This window comes from Lonchura striata, chromosome 1 (assembly GCF_050655825.1).
Source record: "Lonchura striata isolate lonStrDom1 chromosome 1, ASM5065582v1, whole genome shotgun sequence".
NCBI classification, from domain to species: Eukaryota; Metazoa; Chordata; class Aves; order Passeriformes; family Estrildidae; genus Lonchura; species Lonchura striata.
The window spans coordinates 50,293,808-50,313,905 of NC_140703.1; the positions used below are offsets into that span (position 1 = coordinate 50,293,808).

At 38.1% G+C, this 20,098-nt stretch overlaps 1 protein-coding gene across 2 annotated transcripts in view; it reads right to left on the minus strand.

The window, feature by feature from the left end:
* Positions 1–13,699: 13,699 nt before the first annotated feature.
* The window catches only part of SLAIN1 (SLAIN family member 1), a 44,800-nt gene continuing 38,401 nt past the window's right edge, over positions 13,700–20,098 (minus strand). For both annotated transcript variants that reach the window (XM_021548043.3, XM_021548044.4), the window contains 2 exons: positions 18,622–18,913; positions 13,700–14,804 (listed from right to left, as the gene is read on the minus strand). In XM_021548043.3, coding sequence (XP_021403718.2) covers positions 14,729–14,804; positions 18,622–18,913 — 368 coding nt within the window. In that variant the 3' untranslated portion in view covers positions 13,700–14,728. The remainder of the gene's footprint in view (positions 14,805–18,621; positions 18,914–20,098) is intronic.

Below are 20,098 nucleotides of genomic sequence, written 5' to 3' on the forward strand. Positions count from 1 at the left end.
CAAACAAGGGGTTCTACAGCTCTTCACATGCCTGCATGATTTTGAGGACCGAGCCTGTAAAAATCTGCAATCTTGCCACCAAGTGGAATGAAGATTTAGAGATGTGCACATTCACATGCTCAGAAACCACAGGATCTGCTGCCCATGGCATCCTTTCTTCCACTATGATAATTCAGTTACAGACCCTGTTGTAGCACTTCCACTCCAAAATTCATTTCCATAACTTAAAATGAAGATATGAGATTAAGCACACTGCTATCTGTAAAAGAAAATTTGAGACTTATAGAAAAATGCTCTACAATTACTTTTAGTGATGAAAAGGCCACACAATAGTATAGCACACATGCAAGAGACAACTGAACATTTCTTGAGCATAGGTTTTTGATGTACGTAGAGGCTCTCAGGTAGACACTGTGACTGTCTGATGGTGACCTCTGATGTGAATGCTGCTTTTCCAGAAGGCAGAGCACTTGGCACAAACCCAGAAGTCATGAGACTTGCATGAGATACAGACATTACCATCTGTACCTTCGACCTCTTTTGTAAAATGCTAAGAACTGCCACTGTTCTCCCTTGAATGGCTGCTAAAAAGCCTAACTAATCACTGTTAATAAAATACACTGAGGCTTTCTCACAGCATAAGAATTTGGTTCCCTGGGACAGAAGAAAATGAAAAAAAGAGCTATCAATGCAGAGTTGCAATTCCATCTTGGAAAATGAAATTTTATTTTAGGACTACTAAGACACACAGAATGAGATTCTCAAAATGGCAGCTTTATTACAGCCTGCTGAACTTACTGGACATAGCTGATTAAAACATATGGACTTGTGTTTTTAAGAAGTAGCGTTTAAAAATGTTTGAGAACTGGAAATTAATGCATTAGTGCTTTGGCTCTTCAGATTCAGAACAGCCCATATGGAGTTTGCAATTAAGTATTTATTAAATATACATTGCCATTAATGTAGGCACCTATTTTCATGCTTTCCTGAATAGGAGCAATACTAACACTGTTTAAGAGCTTTCTCAGTCAGTTTCTTCAGCTGCATTCATTAAAACAATCAGATAGGCAGGTCTGTTTCTAAAGCTTCAAAACAAAACTCCATGTCCCCTGTGTGTAGTGAAACAATATCTATTTAATGTTCATTTCACAGAATACAAGCTCTAAATTATTTTTCAACTGTATGTTCACAGCATTCATTTCCCCCGTATCTGGAGAGGTTAAAGAGCCTTGCTCATCTACAGCAAAAGCAATAATGTTTCTGCCGATACCTGGAATGAAAGCTGAAACAGCATTCAAAATACATCTCGAATGAATGTTCAAAAACATATCCTTAGGGTAGTTTCCCTTGTTACTGGCAAATCAAGTTTGCGTGTGTCTGATAAAATGGTTTGAACTACGGAAGTTTAATACTGCAAAGAATGTTTGATGATGTTAGGACATGCCATATGACAAGCTCAGAGCAACTCACGATTCTCCTAGTGTACCAGTTCTTGCTACTAAAAAACAAAATCTAGCAGATGTATTAAGCTGAACACCCACTTTCTTTATCTTTCTAGATAGTGGTATTTTACAGTTAATTCCTGAAGTTTTGCCTCCTACCTTTTTTTGGTAAGTCTGAGGATTTGTATTAACGTGTCTTTGTTACAGCACATGACATAAAACTCCCTGAACTATTTTTCTTAAATGATCAAAATGATAGTCAGTGACCTCTACACTACTTGAGTGAGAAAAAAGGCGCATATTTTTGCCAGTGAGGTGGATAATTAGTAGAAGAAAACTTTATGAGGGAAAAATTATTGTATTTTTCTCTCTCACTGAGCATATCATTACTAGGTAACTTCCTAGAGATTTAGTTAAACATAGAGGTCAATGGTGAGATAAGTGGATAAACTTGTAGAAAACAGGAAAGATTTTAATCAACACAGAGTCATAAAAGCAAAGCAAAGCATACTAAGCCAAACCAAATGAAAAAAAAAGCTAGAGTAGTACTGCATTAAATAAGCTTAAACACTTTATGGAATTCTAAAAATTGAATTGGAGGACTTTACTGGGCAACAATACTCTTCCACAAGAATCTCTGTAATTGTCACCCAGCAATGTTTTATGTTCGCCCCAGTATGTAAAGTTCCACCCACAAGTGAGGAGACCAAGCCAGTTATGAAAGACACCCCAGACACTGGAGGCTCTAGAGTGGTGGGAAATATGGATCCAGTTTCTATTTATTTCATTCAAATAGGAGCCCCTAGAAACTGAGGGATTACATTGCACAATATTATTTTCAGTTGCAATGTTAATTCAATTTTGTTCTATTTGTGAAACTTCTACTTTTCAGAAACAAGAAGTTTCCCCATGTCCTATCAGTGTTTGTGGTGGTGTCAGAATCATGGAGAACAAAAGGTAAAGGTTTTCAGCTCTCTTTTGGATTTTACCAATTAAGACATTCAACCAGTATTTTGGCTGACACAGAGCTCTGGTCAAAAGTGAGAACTGGGATCATGCTAGATGACAAACCAGTGCTCAGCAACAGCTTGATTGCATTAGGCTTGATTTGGTGGTGACTCCACCATTTTAGGTTGCAAAATGTTCCTTGATTTCTTCCAGGACATATAAACTGCAGACATTTTTTTTTCTGGAAACTTTTCAAAATGCATATTACAAGCCTCTGAAAACTGAGCACAACCTTTGTAAGGAGGTATTCCATAAAAGTATTTGCAAAATATTTGTGGATGGATACATTTGCCTTTGGCTATTATGTTTCAGTTTGCATCTGCAGAGCAATAAAAAAAAAGCGTGTTTGTTTGGCTTACGGTTTTGAGTGTATCAAATAAACAATGAGGCAATTAATATTAGGATTTTAAGACTGCTAATTTTCCCCTCCGTGATCTCCCCTCTTCTGGTCGCATTTTGAAATAATAATTATAACTCTTGTAAACCATGTCCAGGAATAAAACCCAAACAGGCAGAAACCACAGGTTCTGTCTGCTGAAGCTAGTTACTACCACCTGCATAGAGGTTTGCAATGCTGAATACCTCTAACAGCTGCAGCCTCTTCCAGAAAAAAGCAGTGAAAAAGGCAATATTACAACAGATGCATTTCAGATTCTCCTGCTGAACACAATTCTTTCTGTGATCATATATACAGTCTGCATCTACATCTTATACCTACATGTCATGACTACTTTACAGTAACCTCTTTGGGGATTTTTCCAAGTTTGTTTGTTTGTTGGTTTTTTTCTTAATTTTTTTTTTTTTTTTTGAAAAAGAGCAAATAAAAGGAACTGTAGACATTTAAACTGCATGGTAATTCCTGTATTTAAGACCTGTTTAATCTACAGAAATAGTCCCAGGAGAAAATCAACCAATTAAACCAAACCCAACATGGTGCTTCCTTTCCCTTAACATTCAGAGTTATGCAAAGTTATTCTCTCTCGCTGGCCTGAAGCTTCCAGCAGTCTTTTCTGTCCAGTTTAACAGGAGAGGCTGAGGGAACTTCATAGCAGTGGCACGCCCTTAGAACCTATAAAATAGGTCTACCACTTCAGGAAACATTACAATCCTTGAGGCTGCATAGAGGGCTGTTGTAGTGGAGGATCTTTTAAGGCTGGTAGTTCTGTTCAGGTCTCACAAGGCATATCTTTACAGCTTAATATGAGACAGGATTTGGATTAAGCAGCAGGCCCACAAATAATGCACAATATTTAAATGTTAGTTTAAATATTAAACCACACCCTGGTTCCCTTTCAGGCTGCTTCAGGAAACTCTCTCCAAGATAAATTTAGTTCTAGAAGAAGCCTCAGCTGTGCAGTCATGAGCCAGTTTGTGCCATTTGGCTTTGAGGCCAGGGGTTGGCTCATGGCCCCTTTTTAATTAGCAGCATAAACGCATCTTCAAAGAACATATGTGGGTGTCAACCCTCATTAGAGGATTTGTGGTTGTGAATCCCAAGTGAGCAGAGTCATCTGTGCTGAAGACTTAATTCAAGCACCTGCACTCTAGAAAAAAGGAAGGATTTAATTAGAATTTCTCATTTGCTAGCCCTAATAGGAGCACTGCTCTGAGGTGCTTCTCTTTCCCTCAGCAATTAGGATGCTTCCTTAGTTTACTTAGTATTTTGGATTGCCAACTAGGACAGGAATGCCAAAGGTAGACGTCACATTTTGTATCATGCAGGCACCCACCTCCACAATCAAATCTACCCCTACACACCTCCATGAAGAATTATTCTTTTGTGGGTTTTCACCAGACTTAGACTTAATCTCTGGTCATTCAGCCTCTGCTGATTCAAATTTAAATGAAGAACAGAAGCTTCCTGGTTAAAACTGCTTAGAAGTGGTTAAAAGGCCAGGCAGGACAGAACCTCACACACTAGGAAGAAAAAAAGAGACACATGATTTTATAACATTGAATAACAGAATCATTTTATTTTTCCTCTGCTGGTTTTCAAGTCATCATAGATGCTATCACTCCTGCTCTTCCTTTCCCCTTTAAGGGGTCAACATCAACTCAGGGATAACCACAGCCGTGTGGTCTCTGGCTCAGAGTCCTTGATCTCAGAACTAATACCTCAAGCCCAGCTCCTGTGGCAAATCCAAAAGAATAAGATACCAAAGAAAGTTGCCAGAGACCTTTCCCTTTCAAGTACAAACAATCTAAATCATATCTAATTTGCTTTATTAAAGTATACATGGTTTGTTTTGTTTAGTATTGTATTACCTTTTTTCCTTGCTTTTCAGACTTTTAAATCTTCAAGGCAGGAACCTGTTCTTGACTTGATCCAGTTTTACCTCCTGACCATGTGCACAGCAGCTGAACGGGTCCAATTCTGCACGTACTGTCCTGAATATGAGAAAACAGAATGGTATTTGTATTTAGATGTTGTAACACACAAAACACCAAAGTGTCTGAATCATGATGGAAAAGCCACGGCATGCATAACTAATATATACTATCAGAACACCACATGTTCTAGAGGTTAGATGCTCTAGTTCCCTATTAACATTTGTGAGCCACCTCAATATAATGTAACATAATAACAAATACAGATGAACTATAACTATCTCAGTTTTCTACCACATTCTCTTCTTCTTCTCCTCAGTCTTGACAGCTGGATTAGTAGCTGTAAGAGTGGAAACAAGAGAACACTAATATTGCCTCCATATTCTGCTACCTGAATTCAGGTCATACCTCTGTCATCTTGTCTCTCCAACATCCCAAGAAAATCCACTGTCCTTCAGGATAAGAACCAGTACGTGTGAGATTAAGGTTGAGCAGCACTTACCACTGTTTTTGGTGTCTCTGGAGATTTTTTAAGGAGCTTTCTGTATACAGCCCAAAGGAAAAAGCATAGGGACAATTAAGTGGCTCCCTGTTGTGGCTTTTTGACTGTTGTCGCACATGACAGATCAGTACCTCCTATGGAAGTCTCCTTGTCTTCAAACATGTGTGGTTTCCTTCAATTACCTTTATTTCTGATTCTCTTTCTCCCCTTTCCTTTCACTTGTACTTGTTCTATTTTTTGCATGATATGAAAACACAAAATTTCATCAGCACACAGAACAAATCACAAAACTTAACAAGCTGTGCATAATTATTTCCTTATGGATTCCTAAACTTTCTACCCAGACTTTGCTCATTGACTAAATGCATTGATAACACAAAATAATGCCATCTACACACCATATATCTGTACAAGAATTTATTTTCAAATTTGAATTACAAAGTTGTGTTATTCTGCTGCTTTTCTTCACTGCTACCTGTGTTCAATAGAATAAAAAATTATTTTCTTCACTCTAGTTTCCATAAAACCTAAGCAATAACTCTACATGTACATGGTAAGTTTGCTAAAACAAAAAATGTATAAGGAGAAACTCAATTATGAAAGAACACAAAAATGATCAGCCTTAAAGAAAATGTATAGGAAAGATAATCCAGGTTTTCTGATTTTCAGTTTATTATCCTGACTGTTCTTCTTTTGTAATCAGTTCTGCAGTCCACCTGAAGCTGGAAGATTTTTATTCACATGACAAGATGCACAGAGCTTAGGCAATGCCCTCACTTAGACTGCCAGCTGCTTTGGACAAGGCTTTTTGGCTTTATTCCATGAAATCCAAGTTGCTTGCAGCCCACAGACACTACCAGAGCACAAACATTTAATCCCATTACTCAAGTGCGAGCATGTCAGGCAGGTTTTCTGGTACTACTGAGGTTTCAAGAAAATGCATTCATTTCTACTGCTTTGTGATTCTATCCGCAGGCTAACACATGCCATGAGACAGATTTTCCCATATCTTTTTTTCTACCCAGAGGAAAGGGGAAAAAAACCCCAAACTATTTCACAACAAACTTAACCGTTCTGTGGAATTAAGGAAAAGTTTCAAAACAGAGGGCAAAGCCGCCATTTACTGCTTCACAAAGATTAAAGGAATATACAGGAGATGTACTTTATAAGTTCTCTTCAAGGAGATGGCCTGCTTTTATGTAAACGGCCTTTCATCTTATCATATATTGTTCACACTGAGGATATAAAGTAGACAGGATATTGAGTGAGGCTATGAAATGATGCAGCAGGAAACAAGGCTCTTTTCAGTTTATATTCCAAAACACTGCTGAAACACTCCGAGATTTCCACATCGCCCTATCTTTCTTGGAAACATGCTTGTGCTTATGCAAACCCCACATGCACCTGTGATTTATATTTTGAAGCAGGACATGAATTTCTTGAGCAAACTGTTGGTTTAATCCAGATGGAAACAGTAAGTCTGCTCTTGGGAGTGGTGCTAAGGCTTTCCATGATGGAGTCCTCCATTATGTTAATGTCTCCTTAAGGATAGTTTTTGCTCTGCTACATTATAAAGTTAACTCAGATTTTTATGAATACCTATTACTTTTCAATCAATATTGGCATTTACACTCAATTCTGTATGAAGACATTGTGTACCAGTGAAAATTATCATCCCAACTGTCTGAAATAGCTTGCCAAATAAACAGCACATTTCTTCCTGTTTCCTTTGGAAAAGAGATCATTGACAATGCAAAACAATCTAAACCACTACTTTTAACAGAATGTTCTGTGCAGTGAGTTTGGAATTCCAGAGAAGTACAAAATATCCATGTCCAGTAACTGAATTTTATTCCAAGCTATTGTAACTCAATGCCATCGTATAAACTGCTTTCTGAGTAAACTTTAAGACACTAACCTGTACAAATACATTAATAAAACTTCATTTTAAATGGAACATTAGTAAGACAATATCAGGGAGATAATTTTTTCCTAGTGTATAATTTCAGAGGTGCTAAAAGTCTTATCACTTGAACTAGATGCAGCTGGGGCTGCAAGTACTCATTGCTTCACAAAAGCATGCCCATGTTGTCAGACTGTGCATAATTACATTTGGCTCCTCATCAAAGAGAATCACTAAGCTCACACACAAACCATAGGGCTGGATAACAAAGCCACAGATTTGTTATCAGCTACCAGGCTGATAGTATAGAAAATTGTAAGGCAGATGCATGATCTCTCTCCATCCAACTCACCCAATCACACAACTCCTCCTGCACAGGATGAGCCAATGTAATAAGATGTCTTCAGAAGCAAGATAAACTCCACTAACACACACACAGCTTCTGGACCAGACTGCACTTATCAGTGAGATGAGAGCATAATTAAAGGAGTTGAGCCCAGCTGCATCAACCCAAGTAGCTGCATCTGTAAATTAAGTGGGATGGGACACATTTTATACCATCAATGCTGTTTCTCATTGATTGAAAAGATCAGGTGCTAAAAGTGTTTCTTTTTATAAGGCAGAAGTAGGTTGTTTAATGTGAATTTAGATATGGTGAAGGGTGAGCCATTGATACAGCTATACATTTTTGTCAGATGCTTTTTTCCTTCTTTCATATATAGAAAAATCCTTTCCATTGAATATGTATTACATACTCAGAGCTGCATAATTTGCTGCAGTGACTGCCTAGATAAACATGGATTAAATCAAAACACATTTTTATAATTTTATTTGGCTTAAAAAGAATATCAGTTCTTCTAAATGATTTTTTCTTCTGTGTTCCTGAGCTTTCATTTCAGTTATTTACATTTTAAAGGAACTGAATGGGATACTAGCAACATTATGTAAAGAAACTGTATTATACCCTGATACTAGCATTAGAATATCTCAGTTCAAGAAACAATGTATGTCTCATAAAGAGGTTAGTATTCATTTAACATATTCCTAAAATTGAATTCAACACATTTGTATTGGCTCAATGAAATTCATACGAAAGGAAAAAGCATGTATCAATTGTTCCAAAAATGAAGTTAGTATAACCTCCTGCAGGAAGGGTTGAAAAGCAAAAGAAACATTCAAAGTACCTTTTCTGCTTTCTATTATTGCAAAAAAAATGGTGCCAAAAATTTCAGTTTAAGTATATTGCAGTTGACATCCTCATCATGTTATCTGCTGCTTCTATTACTGAAAATTTCAGTCTTGGACACAGATACTATACTTTGTTTAGTAACATCTGCATGGAGACTGCAAAGCATTAAGGGTTGGCTGGATTGCTAGAGCTCAGTTTGAGAATTTGGCCACAGGCTCATTCTTTCTATATGTCTGGCCACAAAGACAAAGGAATATTTTGTTTTTCTAGGGGAACAACAGAAATGTCAGGGGTAAGAAGTGAACAGACACAAAGAAGAAATATTATTTCAATTTTTTTTAACACAGAAGAAACATTATTTTAATTCTTCTAACTAAAAATATTAGTCAAAATAGAAAACCACAGCAACGAATGCACGAACATAGTGAAAGAACTCACTACAGAGCAGAACAATCATATCTGAAAAGGCAAAACATTATCTTTTAGCTATGCTCACAGAACAAAAATAACATGTTTGAGTATCACTGTGTGGGATGCTGCCCCAGAAATGAGACTCTCTTAAGCACTTGATCTTAGCAAGAAAGGAATGTCTCCTCTGTGGTACCTTCACAGAAAGCAGTGGGCAGCCAAGGCTGCATCTGGGTGCCAGGCGTGCAGCGGGCACCTGTGCTGCTGGGAAACAACAAGGCTACTGCAGAGCAATGGATCTGTCCAGCTGCTCCACACTGCATGGCCAAGTCTACTCCATGCCTAGGAGCCACGAGGCTTTTCTTCTGCCCAGCCACAAAAACAACTTGCACAGCTCAGTCTCTTTCAGATGTTCAATCCCTCTTCAAAGAAGACTGAACTGAGTAAAGAAGCAGTGAATACCTAACAGACTTGCCTTCATTTTTGCGTATTTTTCACATTTTTCTTCAAGTCACTTAACAGTCTGTGAACATTATCTATTGCCTATCTAGCCATAGTTTCATACAGTTTTGCCATCTGCATCTGGGAAATGTGCACCCCTTTTGACTGTGTTAGATACCAAACTTCTCTCCACTTCCAAAGAGCCAAGATAGGTACACTTTTGAAGTATTTATCTGCAAAAATTTTAAAGTTCAACCACTATTCATTGTCCAAACTTCTCACCATGGTTCAGATAGCCAAATCTATGTATCTGTCCACTGCTCACGTGAACCAGTGAAAAACAAGACTATCAGCTGCTTTTATAAATATCATGTATCTGCTCAAGATAATGCATGAATTAAGAAATGTGTTTACTTCTTTAAAGAATTAAGCAAGAATCATGCAATCATAGAATGATTAAGGTTGGAAAAGTCCTCTGACATGATGGAATCCAGCCTTTGGCCAAGGAACAGAAAGCAACATGCATCCCTGGCTGCATCCAAAGCGGTGTGGCCAGCAAGGCAAGGGAGGGGATTCTGCCCCTCTGCTGAGATCTCACCTGCAGTGCTGTATCCACTCTGGGGTCCCAGCACAGGAAGGACATGGACCTGTTGCAGTGAGTCCAGAGAAGGGCCACCCAGCATGATTAGAGGAATTAGAACACCTCTCCCATGAGGGAAGACTGAGAAAATGAGGGTTGTTCAGGTTGTAGAAGAGAAGGCTTCAGGGTAACTTAATTGTGACCTTACCTGAAGGGAACCTACAAGAAAGCTGGAGACTGTTTACTAGAGCATATAGGGATAGAACAAGGGGGAACGGCTTCAAACTGAAAGAGGGTAAGTTTAGATTAGTTATTAGGAAGAAATTCTTTACTCTGAGGGCGCCGAGGAACAGCAACACTTGCCCAGAGAAGCTGTGGATGCCCCATCCCTGGAAATGTTCAAGGCCAGGTTGGATAGGGTTTGGAGACCCCTGGCCTAGTGGAAGGTGTCCTTGCCTGTGGTGGGGGCTGTTGGAACTAGATTATCTTTTAACTCCCTTCTAACCAAAACCATTCCATGATTATGCCAAAATCAACATTTGGGTATCAAAGGATTCTTGTTTGTTTATAGGTAAGAGATTCATAATGCTTAAGTCACCTAAGTAATTATAGCTTATATAAAATGACTTATTTAAAAAAGAAATGAGGTTTCAAGAATAAGCTTATCTAATCACTCCCTTCCTTCCATGAGATACTTTTGTAAACTATTGTTGAACTGAACATGTAAAAACAGCACCTCTTGGGCCTCTTTAGGTCAAAGATAATCCCTTGAATTCCCCTTGCAACAACTAGGCAGCATGGTCACATCCAAATGTTATGCAGAGGCATAACCCCTACTCAGAGACATTAATTCAGATTAACCATAACTGCTTACCTTGCCAGGTAAGAGCTGAAAGTCCCAGTGATGGAGACAGAAGACACAATGAGCACTCACTGCTCCCCAGGCTGGAGAGTAAGGAGCAGAATAGCAGGGTGGGAATCTGCAGGATGATCAAGAACTTCACCAGCCACACAAGCCACAAGAGCCACAAAATCACGTGCAATCACTGAGAGGGATTACAAGGTTTGAATCTGGGGAGTGCAAGAGGTAGAAATATTGATGAGGGGGAAAGATGGCTGAGCAGATGAGCTGGTCAAATAGGAAAAAGAAAATTAAACCAGACTAAGCAGAACATAACATTTCCACCTCAGGGAATGCCATCCGGGCTTAGTCACCTCCTTTTTTAACCAGTATTTCTGAATTAGTAAGTAATTCCTGAAGATTAAACACCACATATCTGCTTTCAAGAGTGATTGTGCTACATCCCAAATCCTTTTTATTATGAAACCTCACCTGTCATTCACAGTGGATATTTAAACTGTGTCTTCTGTATGAAAATGCTGGTTTTAGTATGCACATTAGTATACAGGCATTGTAATGGTGGGCCTGAAATCCTACTGGGCTTCATGCCTTAAAAACCTAAAGAAAAAAGACAGCAGTCTATGTCTCCAACAATTTGTAGTTCAAGTATAGCTATAATCACCAGTCAAATTTAAAATGATGGTCTTAAAAGCAAAATATGACAACACTGATAATTTAACTGTTGTCCTGCTTTGAGTGGTACTGCGTCAAAGAAAAAATTGTTTTAAGAAGGATTTGACAGTGAAATAAAAAAAATGCCTAGTGATTCCCCACAGTGAGGAACAACAGGGAGCTAGGAGGTGCTTTGTTTGCAGCATGAACAATGCAGACTGGCATCAGGGACTTTAATACGGGAATTGACTTCAGGACTCAATGAGAAACTAATAGTGGGGTTGGGAATACATGGCTTTGTAGATGAGTACAACTGGATCACACCCATTCTTTTCAACAGAGAGGGGAAAATCAGCAATACACATGAAGTGGTCAAAGCAGTGGCACTGTCAAAGCAGAAAGAAAGAAAAAATATCTTAGTTTTACTTTGAATAGATTTCACATATTTAAACCACTATAAGGCCGAAGATCACTTCAGGTGAGGAGGTAATGGATGAATTTCGTATATAGGGGTGAAAAAAAGAAATTTGTATCTTCAATGCAAGACTTTGACTTAACCAGAATATTAGCTTGTGGAAAAATCAAAGACAATGCCCCAGTTTATGGAGTTCAAAGACTGGAAATATAGGGGTTTTATTCCCATTGAATAAAGAGAGAGGGGAAAAGACCTTTAGGAAAAAGGTCATGACTCACCCAGTAGTTCAAGAGGCGAGTCCAAGTTTGGACTGAAGGTGATAACATCATTTTTGAGATGCAGCAATAAGGATGGTGGAGTAGCATTTGCATTCATGGACCAAAATAGAAGAACCAAAGAGAAAGAGAGTTCTCAAAAGCTCCCTTGCACTTTAGAAATTATTTTTTCCTTGCAAAAAGTAAGTTTGAGTCTTTATTTTTAAAGATAACTGTGTTTCCCATTGCCCTGGAGGAGATTCTGCCTCTCACAAAATTAAGCCCAACAGAAGTGACTTTGTGCTGGATATTCCACTCAGTTTGCTCCCACTGAGACTTGTGGTGAAATCTGTGACACTTTACAGCAGTACCCTGGCTCACTGATGCAAATTTGAGGGGAGACAGCCAGCTCCACCAGCTACAGGCAAACAGCAGCAGTACCACAGCCCATGGCTGAAATGAGTGTGATTCTGTTCATTCTTAGATTCATCTACTCAAACCTTGGGTTTCCTTCTAGAGCTTGATGGCATCCAATGTGACAGATACATGTCAAAAACACTTAGAACAGCTATAAGGTTACCAAATCCTGATATGATGTGTTACAAGGGAACACTGTAATTAAAAAGGGAAAAACAACTGGATCTTTTCAAAGAGCTCGTAATATTCAGAGCCAGGAAAACAGCTTTAGCTACCAAAGAAAGTATTTTCAAAGTATATACTGCCCTCCTGTGTACAACTCAGTATTAAACCCAACAGCTGCAACCTATTTCAGAAACTGGAAAATAATGTGGTGCTGTGGTGTCCCAGATAATGTAGGAACAGTAGTAAAATCCTGGCACTAGGGAACAAAATAAGATAGTTTAGACCAGGGCTGTCATCGATGAGAAACTAATCACCGCCCCGGGCCTTCATCCATCTTTTATGAAGATCGTGCTGGATCCCTAGCACCAGAAGCCATGAGAGCTGCAGAACTCCTTCTCACAGGCAAAAGGCAAAGCATCCCCAAGCTGCCTCTGAACCCCACCACAATCACAGACTGTACACAAATGACTGACTGCTTTAACTAAAAGCAATTTCTTCAAATTAATGCTTCTTACAAATAATGTGAGTTTGGCACACTCCTGCTTAAATACTTACCTGTGCTGAGATAACTTCTTTTTTTTTTTTATTCTTTTGGAAAAGAAAAAGGATTTTAACTGTACTAAAATAACTTCAGTGTGAAAAATTAACTGTTTATTTCTGTTAAAACAATGCTATGCTGTGCAGAGATCTTACTGCACTAGTATACATCGCTTCTCAGCGTAATGAAAGTTTTACTCATCACTAAGTATTTCCTCCCTGCTTTTTATTTCAGCTCACCTTTTTCAGAAAAGCAGATCCTCAAGCAACTGTGGAGCAAAACTGAGAGCAAATTTGTAGCCACAGTGAAAGGTACACAATCTCTGTTTCCTATTGCAAGTCACATTTGCATGCTCTAAACATTACATTGAAAATGCCTCTTAAGATTATAGTAAGATTGATTTGAAAATAATACATGTTTGTCTTCTAGTCAAACCATGGCTTCTTAACCCAATTAATTTTTTTTTTCAGGTAACTCAGTTACTATTTGCAAAAATCCAGTATAATCTTTATAAAAGTTAAGTAAAAAACATGGAGCTAAGTAGATGTGAGTAGCTAAATTTTCACAATATTTACATTGCACACTGAAGAAGAGCATTATTGCTGAAATAGATTCTTTATTTCCTGAAACATTCCAAAACAGCAGTATACACAGTTGTAATCAAATATTATGTCATATGCCATTATAAGAAAGCATTGATTAGTGCAACTGGATTTTGTAAAAGATCTATCAAAAAGATTTATTTGCATTAAAACTCATTTTCCATAAGCAACTGTTAATAAAACATTACCATTTTATTCTTTGTAATAAAGTACTGAAAATCAATAGTAGTTTTAGAGATCACTGTACCTTTGTAAGTGCAATGTGATTTATGCTGCCATTTTAAATACAAAACACTATGACAATAAATTAACAATTCAACAAATGGTGATAGACCAACAAAACCATGCTGACCCAGCTGGATGTCAATTTCCAGTGAATGCTACCTTTTATTTGTGCTTCTGTAACATAAATATACTGCTTTGTATTGCCAATTGATAAGATTTTATAAGGTATGTTCCTAGCACTAAAAAAGTACATTACCCCAAAAATATTATTTATGGCACAGAAAAAGTTAAATTATCTCTCTGTAGTTCAAGGTTCAGGCAAGTTTAAATGAACTTAAGTATACAAAATAAAATGTACTGAAAACACTAGAAAAGATTTCAAGCACATACATAAGTACCCCAAAATTCAAAATAAAATGTGTGATGCCTTTACACTGAATAAATTATCTCAGAATTTCAGTATGGCAAAGCTGCCCAAAAACAAAATCTCCTAGTTCGTTCCAAGGAAATATTCTTGTATTTTGCACACATATAATACTTTCTTAAGTTCCAAATGCCAACACTGCCATTGTTAGTCTGATAACAATGCAGCTGTTAGGTAACTGATTAAGTGCAATATTTAGTATTCGATAAGATGTTCATTTTTTAAAAATGACATGGCATTGTAGATGGTTACACATCAAGATCCTGGGGAAAAATAATACTGTATGACCCCCCTTTTCCAAATCGTTGTTACCCAGCCAGCTGGGTAAATGAAATCCACATTATGTGTTTTCCACTGGCGAGGGGCATCCTTCATCAATAGCAGCCGTCTCTCCAGTTCCCATCCCGTATCGTGCTCAGTGATGACAGGGGTTTTGGAGGCTGAAGAAAACTGTATTAACCAAATGACAAGGAGGTAAAAAAAAGGAAAAGGAGGTCATATTTCCTGTGAAAGATCAAGGTAAAAGACATCATTTACCTCTGCAGTGACAACAGCTTTGGGGCTTGCTTAGAGACATCCCTCTGGTGCATTTCTGGCTACATATTAATGCACATATAAAGATCTGCGGTGAAATTAAGGCCACTTCCAATAAGAAGAGTATGACAGATTTGTAAAAGGAATTGAGTGAATAATTGTAGTCATGAATGAGATGCATCTAAATGGCAAGATTTGGCTTTTCAGGGCTAAAGATAGTAAAGACATAATTTTTGTCACTATGGGCAGCAGAAAGCTAATGGGAAACACTTTTCAAAATGTTATTGTGCTCAGCATGTGCACAAAAAACCATCAGTTCATAAAAATACCATGCAAGCAGCAAAGAATTTTATCAGCTGGAAAACTCCACCAACTTCTATTCCAGTCCCTCCTCACACCTGGGCTGCATCTCTCATTCCTCAACAAGGATTTCTAAAACACTTTCTAAGCATCTTCCAAACTCTCCGGGTACTACTGAGGCAACTATTTGAAGTAAAACTCAGAAAAGGAAAAACAACCATCTGACTTCATCTAACTACTGGTAACACAGCAGGCTCTGTATCTAATCTGCAACAACCATAATTTTGTTACACTCCAATTTACTGAAAAAATTATGTTTCAATTTGGTGACACTATTTCATACAAAAGCAGACCTCAAGCCTGGTTTTCACACTACCCTGGCTTTTGTTTTAAGTTACTGATGCCTCCTCTCCCTTCCAAATGCTTTTTGCTGTAAAAAGGCAGAGACATCTTGTCAGGCAGTTGGAAAGTCAGTCAACAGAGCAGCTTCAACTCTCTGTTGTTTTAGTAGCAAAAACACTGCACCTAAGTAAAAACAGTTGGTTAAAGTTAGATTCAGCCAAGCTGCTTTTATGCAGCTCCACTTTGGTAAACACCATTTATCTTTGATATAAATCCTGTTATTTGAGTCTAAGAACATAATCTGTCTCTGCTGCTTTCTGCAACTGCTGTTTTCATTCTCAGAGAAAAAAGAAGAAAGTAAGTTTAATAATCTTAAAATAAACCAAACCAGAGAGGGAGAAAAAATAGCTAAATTGAAAATAATTGTAAGAATACTGCTATATATCCAGGGGTGAATCTCTGCTAGAGGGACAGAAAACGTGCCAGCAATGAAAACCATTTCAAACAAGCACAAGCTGTTGGTATGACATCATGCTGTTTGAGACAACAGATCTTTGGAGCGGCATTTCTACTTTTCCATCCCCAGCTGAATAGCAGTAACTGGCTCCAGTACAAGGCAGCAAGAATAAGCAAGCCTTGGCTCCACAGGTATGCTTATACTCCTGCCACACTTGTGCCTGGTATCTGGCATGATCCAGACCCTGAGCTGCTGACTGATGTTCTGGCTTTGTGGGCACTGCAGGGCAGCCCAGCTGTCCCAGGCACCTCTCTGCTCCCCCTGCCCTAAGGGCAGCTGCCCACGCTGCCCTTCACACTGCATAAGGTTAAAACACAGAGAACTGGAAGTTGGGGTCTACAAGAAGCCCTGAGACGAGTCAGAAAGGGTTGAGGGTTGTGTGGATACACTCAACAGGAGCAAAAAAATAAAGGTGCTGAGTTCTAAGGCTAAGAAGAGAAGAGATGGATTACACTATCACAATTTCTTTACACTGCTTGAATCACTAATGGTAAGGAGAAATCCAGTTAATATTTAGCCAAGTTATTTATCTCAGCTATTATAATTTTTATTACAAATTTTTAAAAGCTCTCCCTCATCCAGTGTTTTATTCTATGCAGTAAATATTGAAGTTCCCCAATGCAACCCCAATATAATGTGTCTAAGAATCCATTTTAAGTATCTAATTTGACTACTTAAGTATCTACTACTTTAAGTATTTAAGTATAAAGTTATAACTACTTTAAGTATCTAATTTGACTACTTAACAGTCTGGCAAAAGGTAAGAACACAGATTTGCTCTGAATATGCACCTTTCCCTAAACATCTGATTTATTTAAAAAAACAAAAGACCTGTTCTATTTTTAATCAAGTCATGACTACAAACACTATTTAAGTTCAAAAGAAGACTCTTAAACTGATAATCAGAAATACCATTAATTAGAAAATACCATAGTGAAAAAAACTGACAACTGAATTCCTTCCAAGGAAAGTCAGTATGAACTGAAACCGCTTGTGTTTTTCCAAAGGAATCTACAAAACTGAACGAGGGTGTTGAAGCACTGCAAGCTGACACCCAGTCTACCTGGGCGTTTTGAGTCCTGTGTACTCGGCACTCCCACAGTGCAAAGAGCATCCATCTTCAACCATGCCTGGCTCTATGGCAACACAGGATGCTGCTAAGGCACATTTGAAGGAAATGAGACAGCAGCCCAGACTTCTGGGACTATAAAGAGCTTTGTTACTGATTTGAATCAGTTTCTAATAAAAACAGTGTTGAGAGTACAGTGTCTCAGTCTCCCACTGAAACCTCTTAATTTTGTTTTTCTTTAATATTGACTGTTGTATGTGAAGTTACAAAATAGCAAGGGACTGGTCTTCATAACCCAGAAAGGCTTCCTCACATGTTGCTATGAAAGATTTAAGACTCTGCAGAAGAACATGAAGTAGAGGAAAGGAAAAAGAAAAAAGGAAAGAAAACCCTCAACTATAAAGAAGTCTAACAGAGAGAGCTTCCTGCTGAGAGCAAAGAAGGTTATAATAGAAATCTCATGGTACAGTCTTCATCAAAGAAGAAACCTGGCAGCTCTTTATCAAAGTTTCACCACAGCTGGTCAAAATCTGTTGTTAGTCACATCAGTGTAATCCCCAAGTAACTCAACCAAAGAGAGAATGTGAACAATTGAACTTATTCTGGATCTAGCCACTATGTAGTGAAAAGTACAAAAATGATGAGAGCTAAACAGTGACAGTTCATCCAACAGAAAATGAAGTGGTCACACAGCAGGCCCTCACAAGAGGAGGAAGCAATGTGAAGAAATAGTTGGAGGAGTTAACACAAATTGAGAGTTTTTCCTTGAGAAGACTTAATTCCTATTCATTACAGAACATGTAGCTAAGAGTTTAACTCTCAGCTATGATAAGGTGATTAAAACATGTTTTTCATCAAGCCTATTTTATTGCTTGACCTAAAAATAATTAATTTGAAGATTAATTTCTCTCATTCTTTTTGCATGCAAAAATTTGCATTTACTTGACAGTACAGCATATTGCAACTATGTGATATTCCAGGATTCCCTGTGTGTCTATTGTATCCCAACTGGAATTGAAAAGATGTTGGTTCAAACCATGACTGTACTATTCAGTGTATTTCCTTCTTCACAATGTTGTAATGGTACAACTTGCATTTTTACAGACTACTGCCATTTACAACAGGGATGCAGCTCTTTTTATGTGAGCACTCTAAGATTAGCTCACGCCGTGACACTGAAATAACAGTAGGCACAAGTCAGGGAGAAGGTAAGTAAAATCAGTTAATGGTATGAGGGAGGTTTGTGTTTGTTTGGATTTCTTACTGACAGGTGGCAATCCATTCCCATTCACGTGGGATTACACACTATCCATTCTCAGAGTCTACTAGAGCTACCAGCATGCATTGCCCATCACTATTTCTGGCAAGCAATCTCCCCCCATTCAGTGACTCAGCACTGGGAGACAGAAGCTTGTGTTTTGTAGTTCCATATTCAGGAGGTAAAAAAATCCCACTATTTAAGCCTAAGCCATGCACACAGAGGTTGAGGCCTGTTTAAGTCTCACCTTCGAACCGGCTGTGCAATTTTACTTCTGGGAATGCCACTCCCATTGACGGCCAGCGATGGTCTAGGAAGAGCACTACGCCCCACGATGCCTTGACCAGCAGTCTTGTTTGGCATGGGGATCCCAGTGCTGGAATACAGCTGCGAGTTGCTGGACACTGGAATACTGCTACTGTTACTACTCCCTTGTACGGTTGGGCTTACATAGGCAGTAGCTTTGAGAGGCTGTCTGACAGACACTGGAAAATGTCCCACACTGTGAACTCGGTGTTGAAGCTGACCTGGCGATGGAACTGTGAAGAGTGATAGAAAACCAATCAACAAGGTCAGTATGCAACAAATGATGCAGGTAATGATGCTCATTTCTAGATAGATCTGAATAAGGATAAACACACCATTATACAATTTACTTGCTGATTACAAACTGCTGAAAAACCTCTTGAATCCAATACTGTATCCAGTAACACTGAACTGAACTAAAATATCCTGCTCCACCTCCACCCTGAAAAAAAATCCCAGTCCATATCCATCCTTCTTTCTCCCCTCAAAGAGATTAAATTAGCCATTATAAGCACACTAAATCCACCTTTTTTTAGAGCTTTAAACAGGAGAAACTGCTGAAGGTAAAAATTAGTCACTGTTAGGTGATTTGGATTTCTGTGAGGTGGCATGCAACAACCACATCTTGTTCAAGCAAGACTGCATTAAGCATTATGAAGCATCACAGAAGTTTAAGCTTTATGCAAGAAAACAATAAAAAGGCTATAAAACATCTTGAATGTAACAGCATATTCCACAGCTGATGTTATGTAAACTATCATTTTAAATCAATGCTATGAGCTCCAGAAGCTTTAGATATAGATTTTTCTACCTAATCCTGCCCTCTGGTGTACATTTGGCAGGCATCACTTTCCAAGTCCACGTACCAAAAGCAAACAGCCTGAAGCATATAAATTAAGACACTGTATTTAGAGCAATCCTTCAAGTCTTTGAAATAATTATATCTTTAAACCATTTAAAGACACAGGAAAATCTGCAGGGGAGTGATTCAATTAAACTATACTGTCAATATATTGTTATGGAACTCTTATCACAACATAGTTCCTAAAATACCCCAGCACAGCTACTTACTATGAAAAGTCTTTCAGAAAAATGGAATTTTATACACACACATATATAAGAGCATGAACACACAAAGTAATATGTATTTCTAAAATAATAAACAAAATTAAACTCTCAATGCACAACCATGAAAATCCACGTGGAAGCCTGAACTATTTCCATTCTCATATTCAAGCAGGAAAAAAATACAAAAAAATAACCCATCAGTCCTATTCATTAGAGAACATTTTCCAGAAAATAATATTTTCCAGAAAAGAGGCAATTTAATTGAAGACATTTATGACTTGTGCTCAAATTTGAATGAAAACACCCACAAGAGAAGTTTTTGCCAACTTCTCCCTCCAAAACCTCACAGG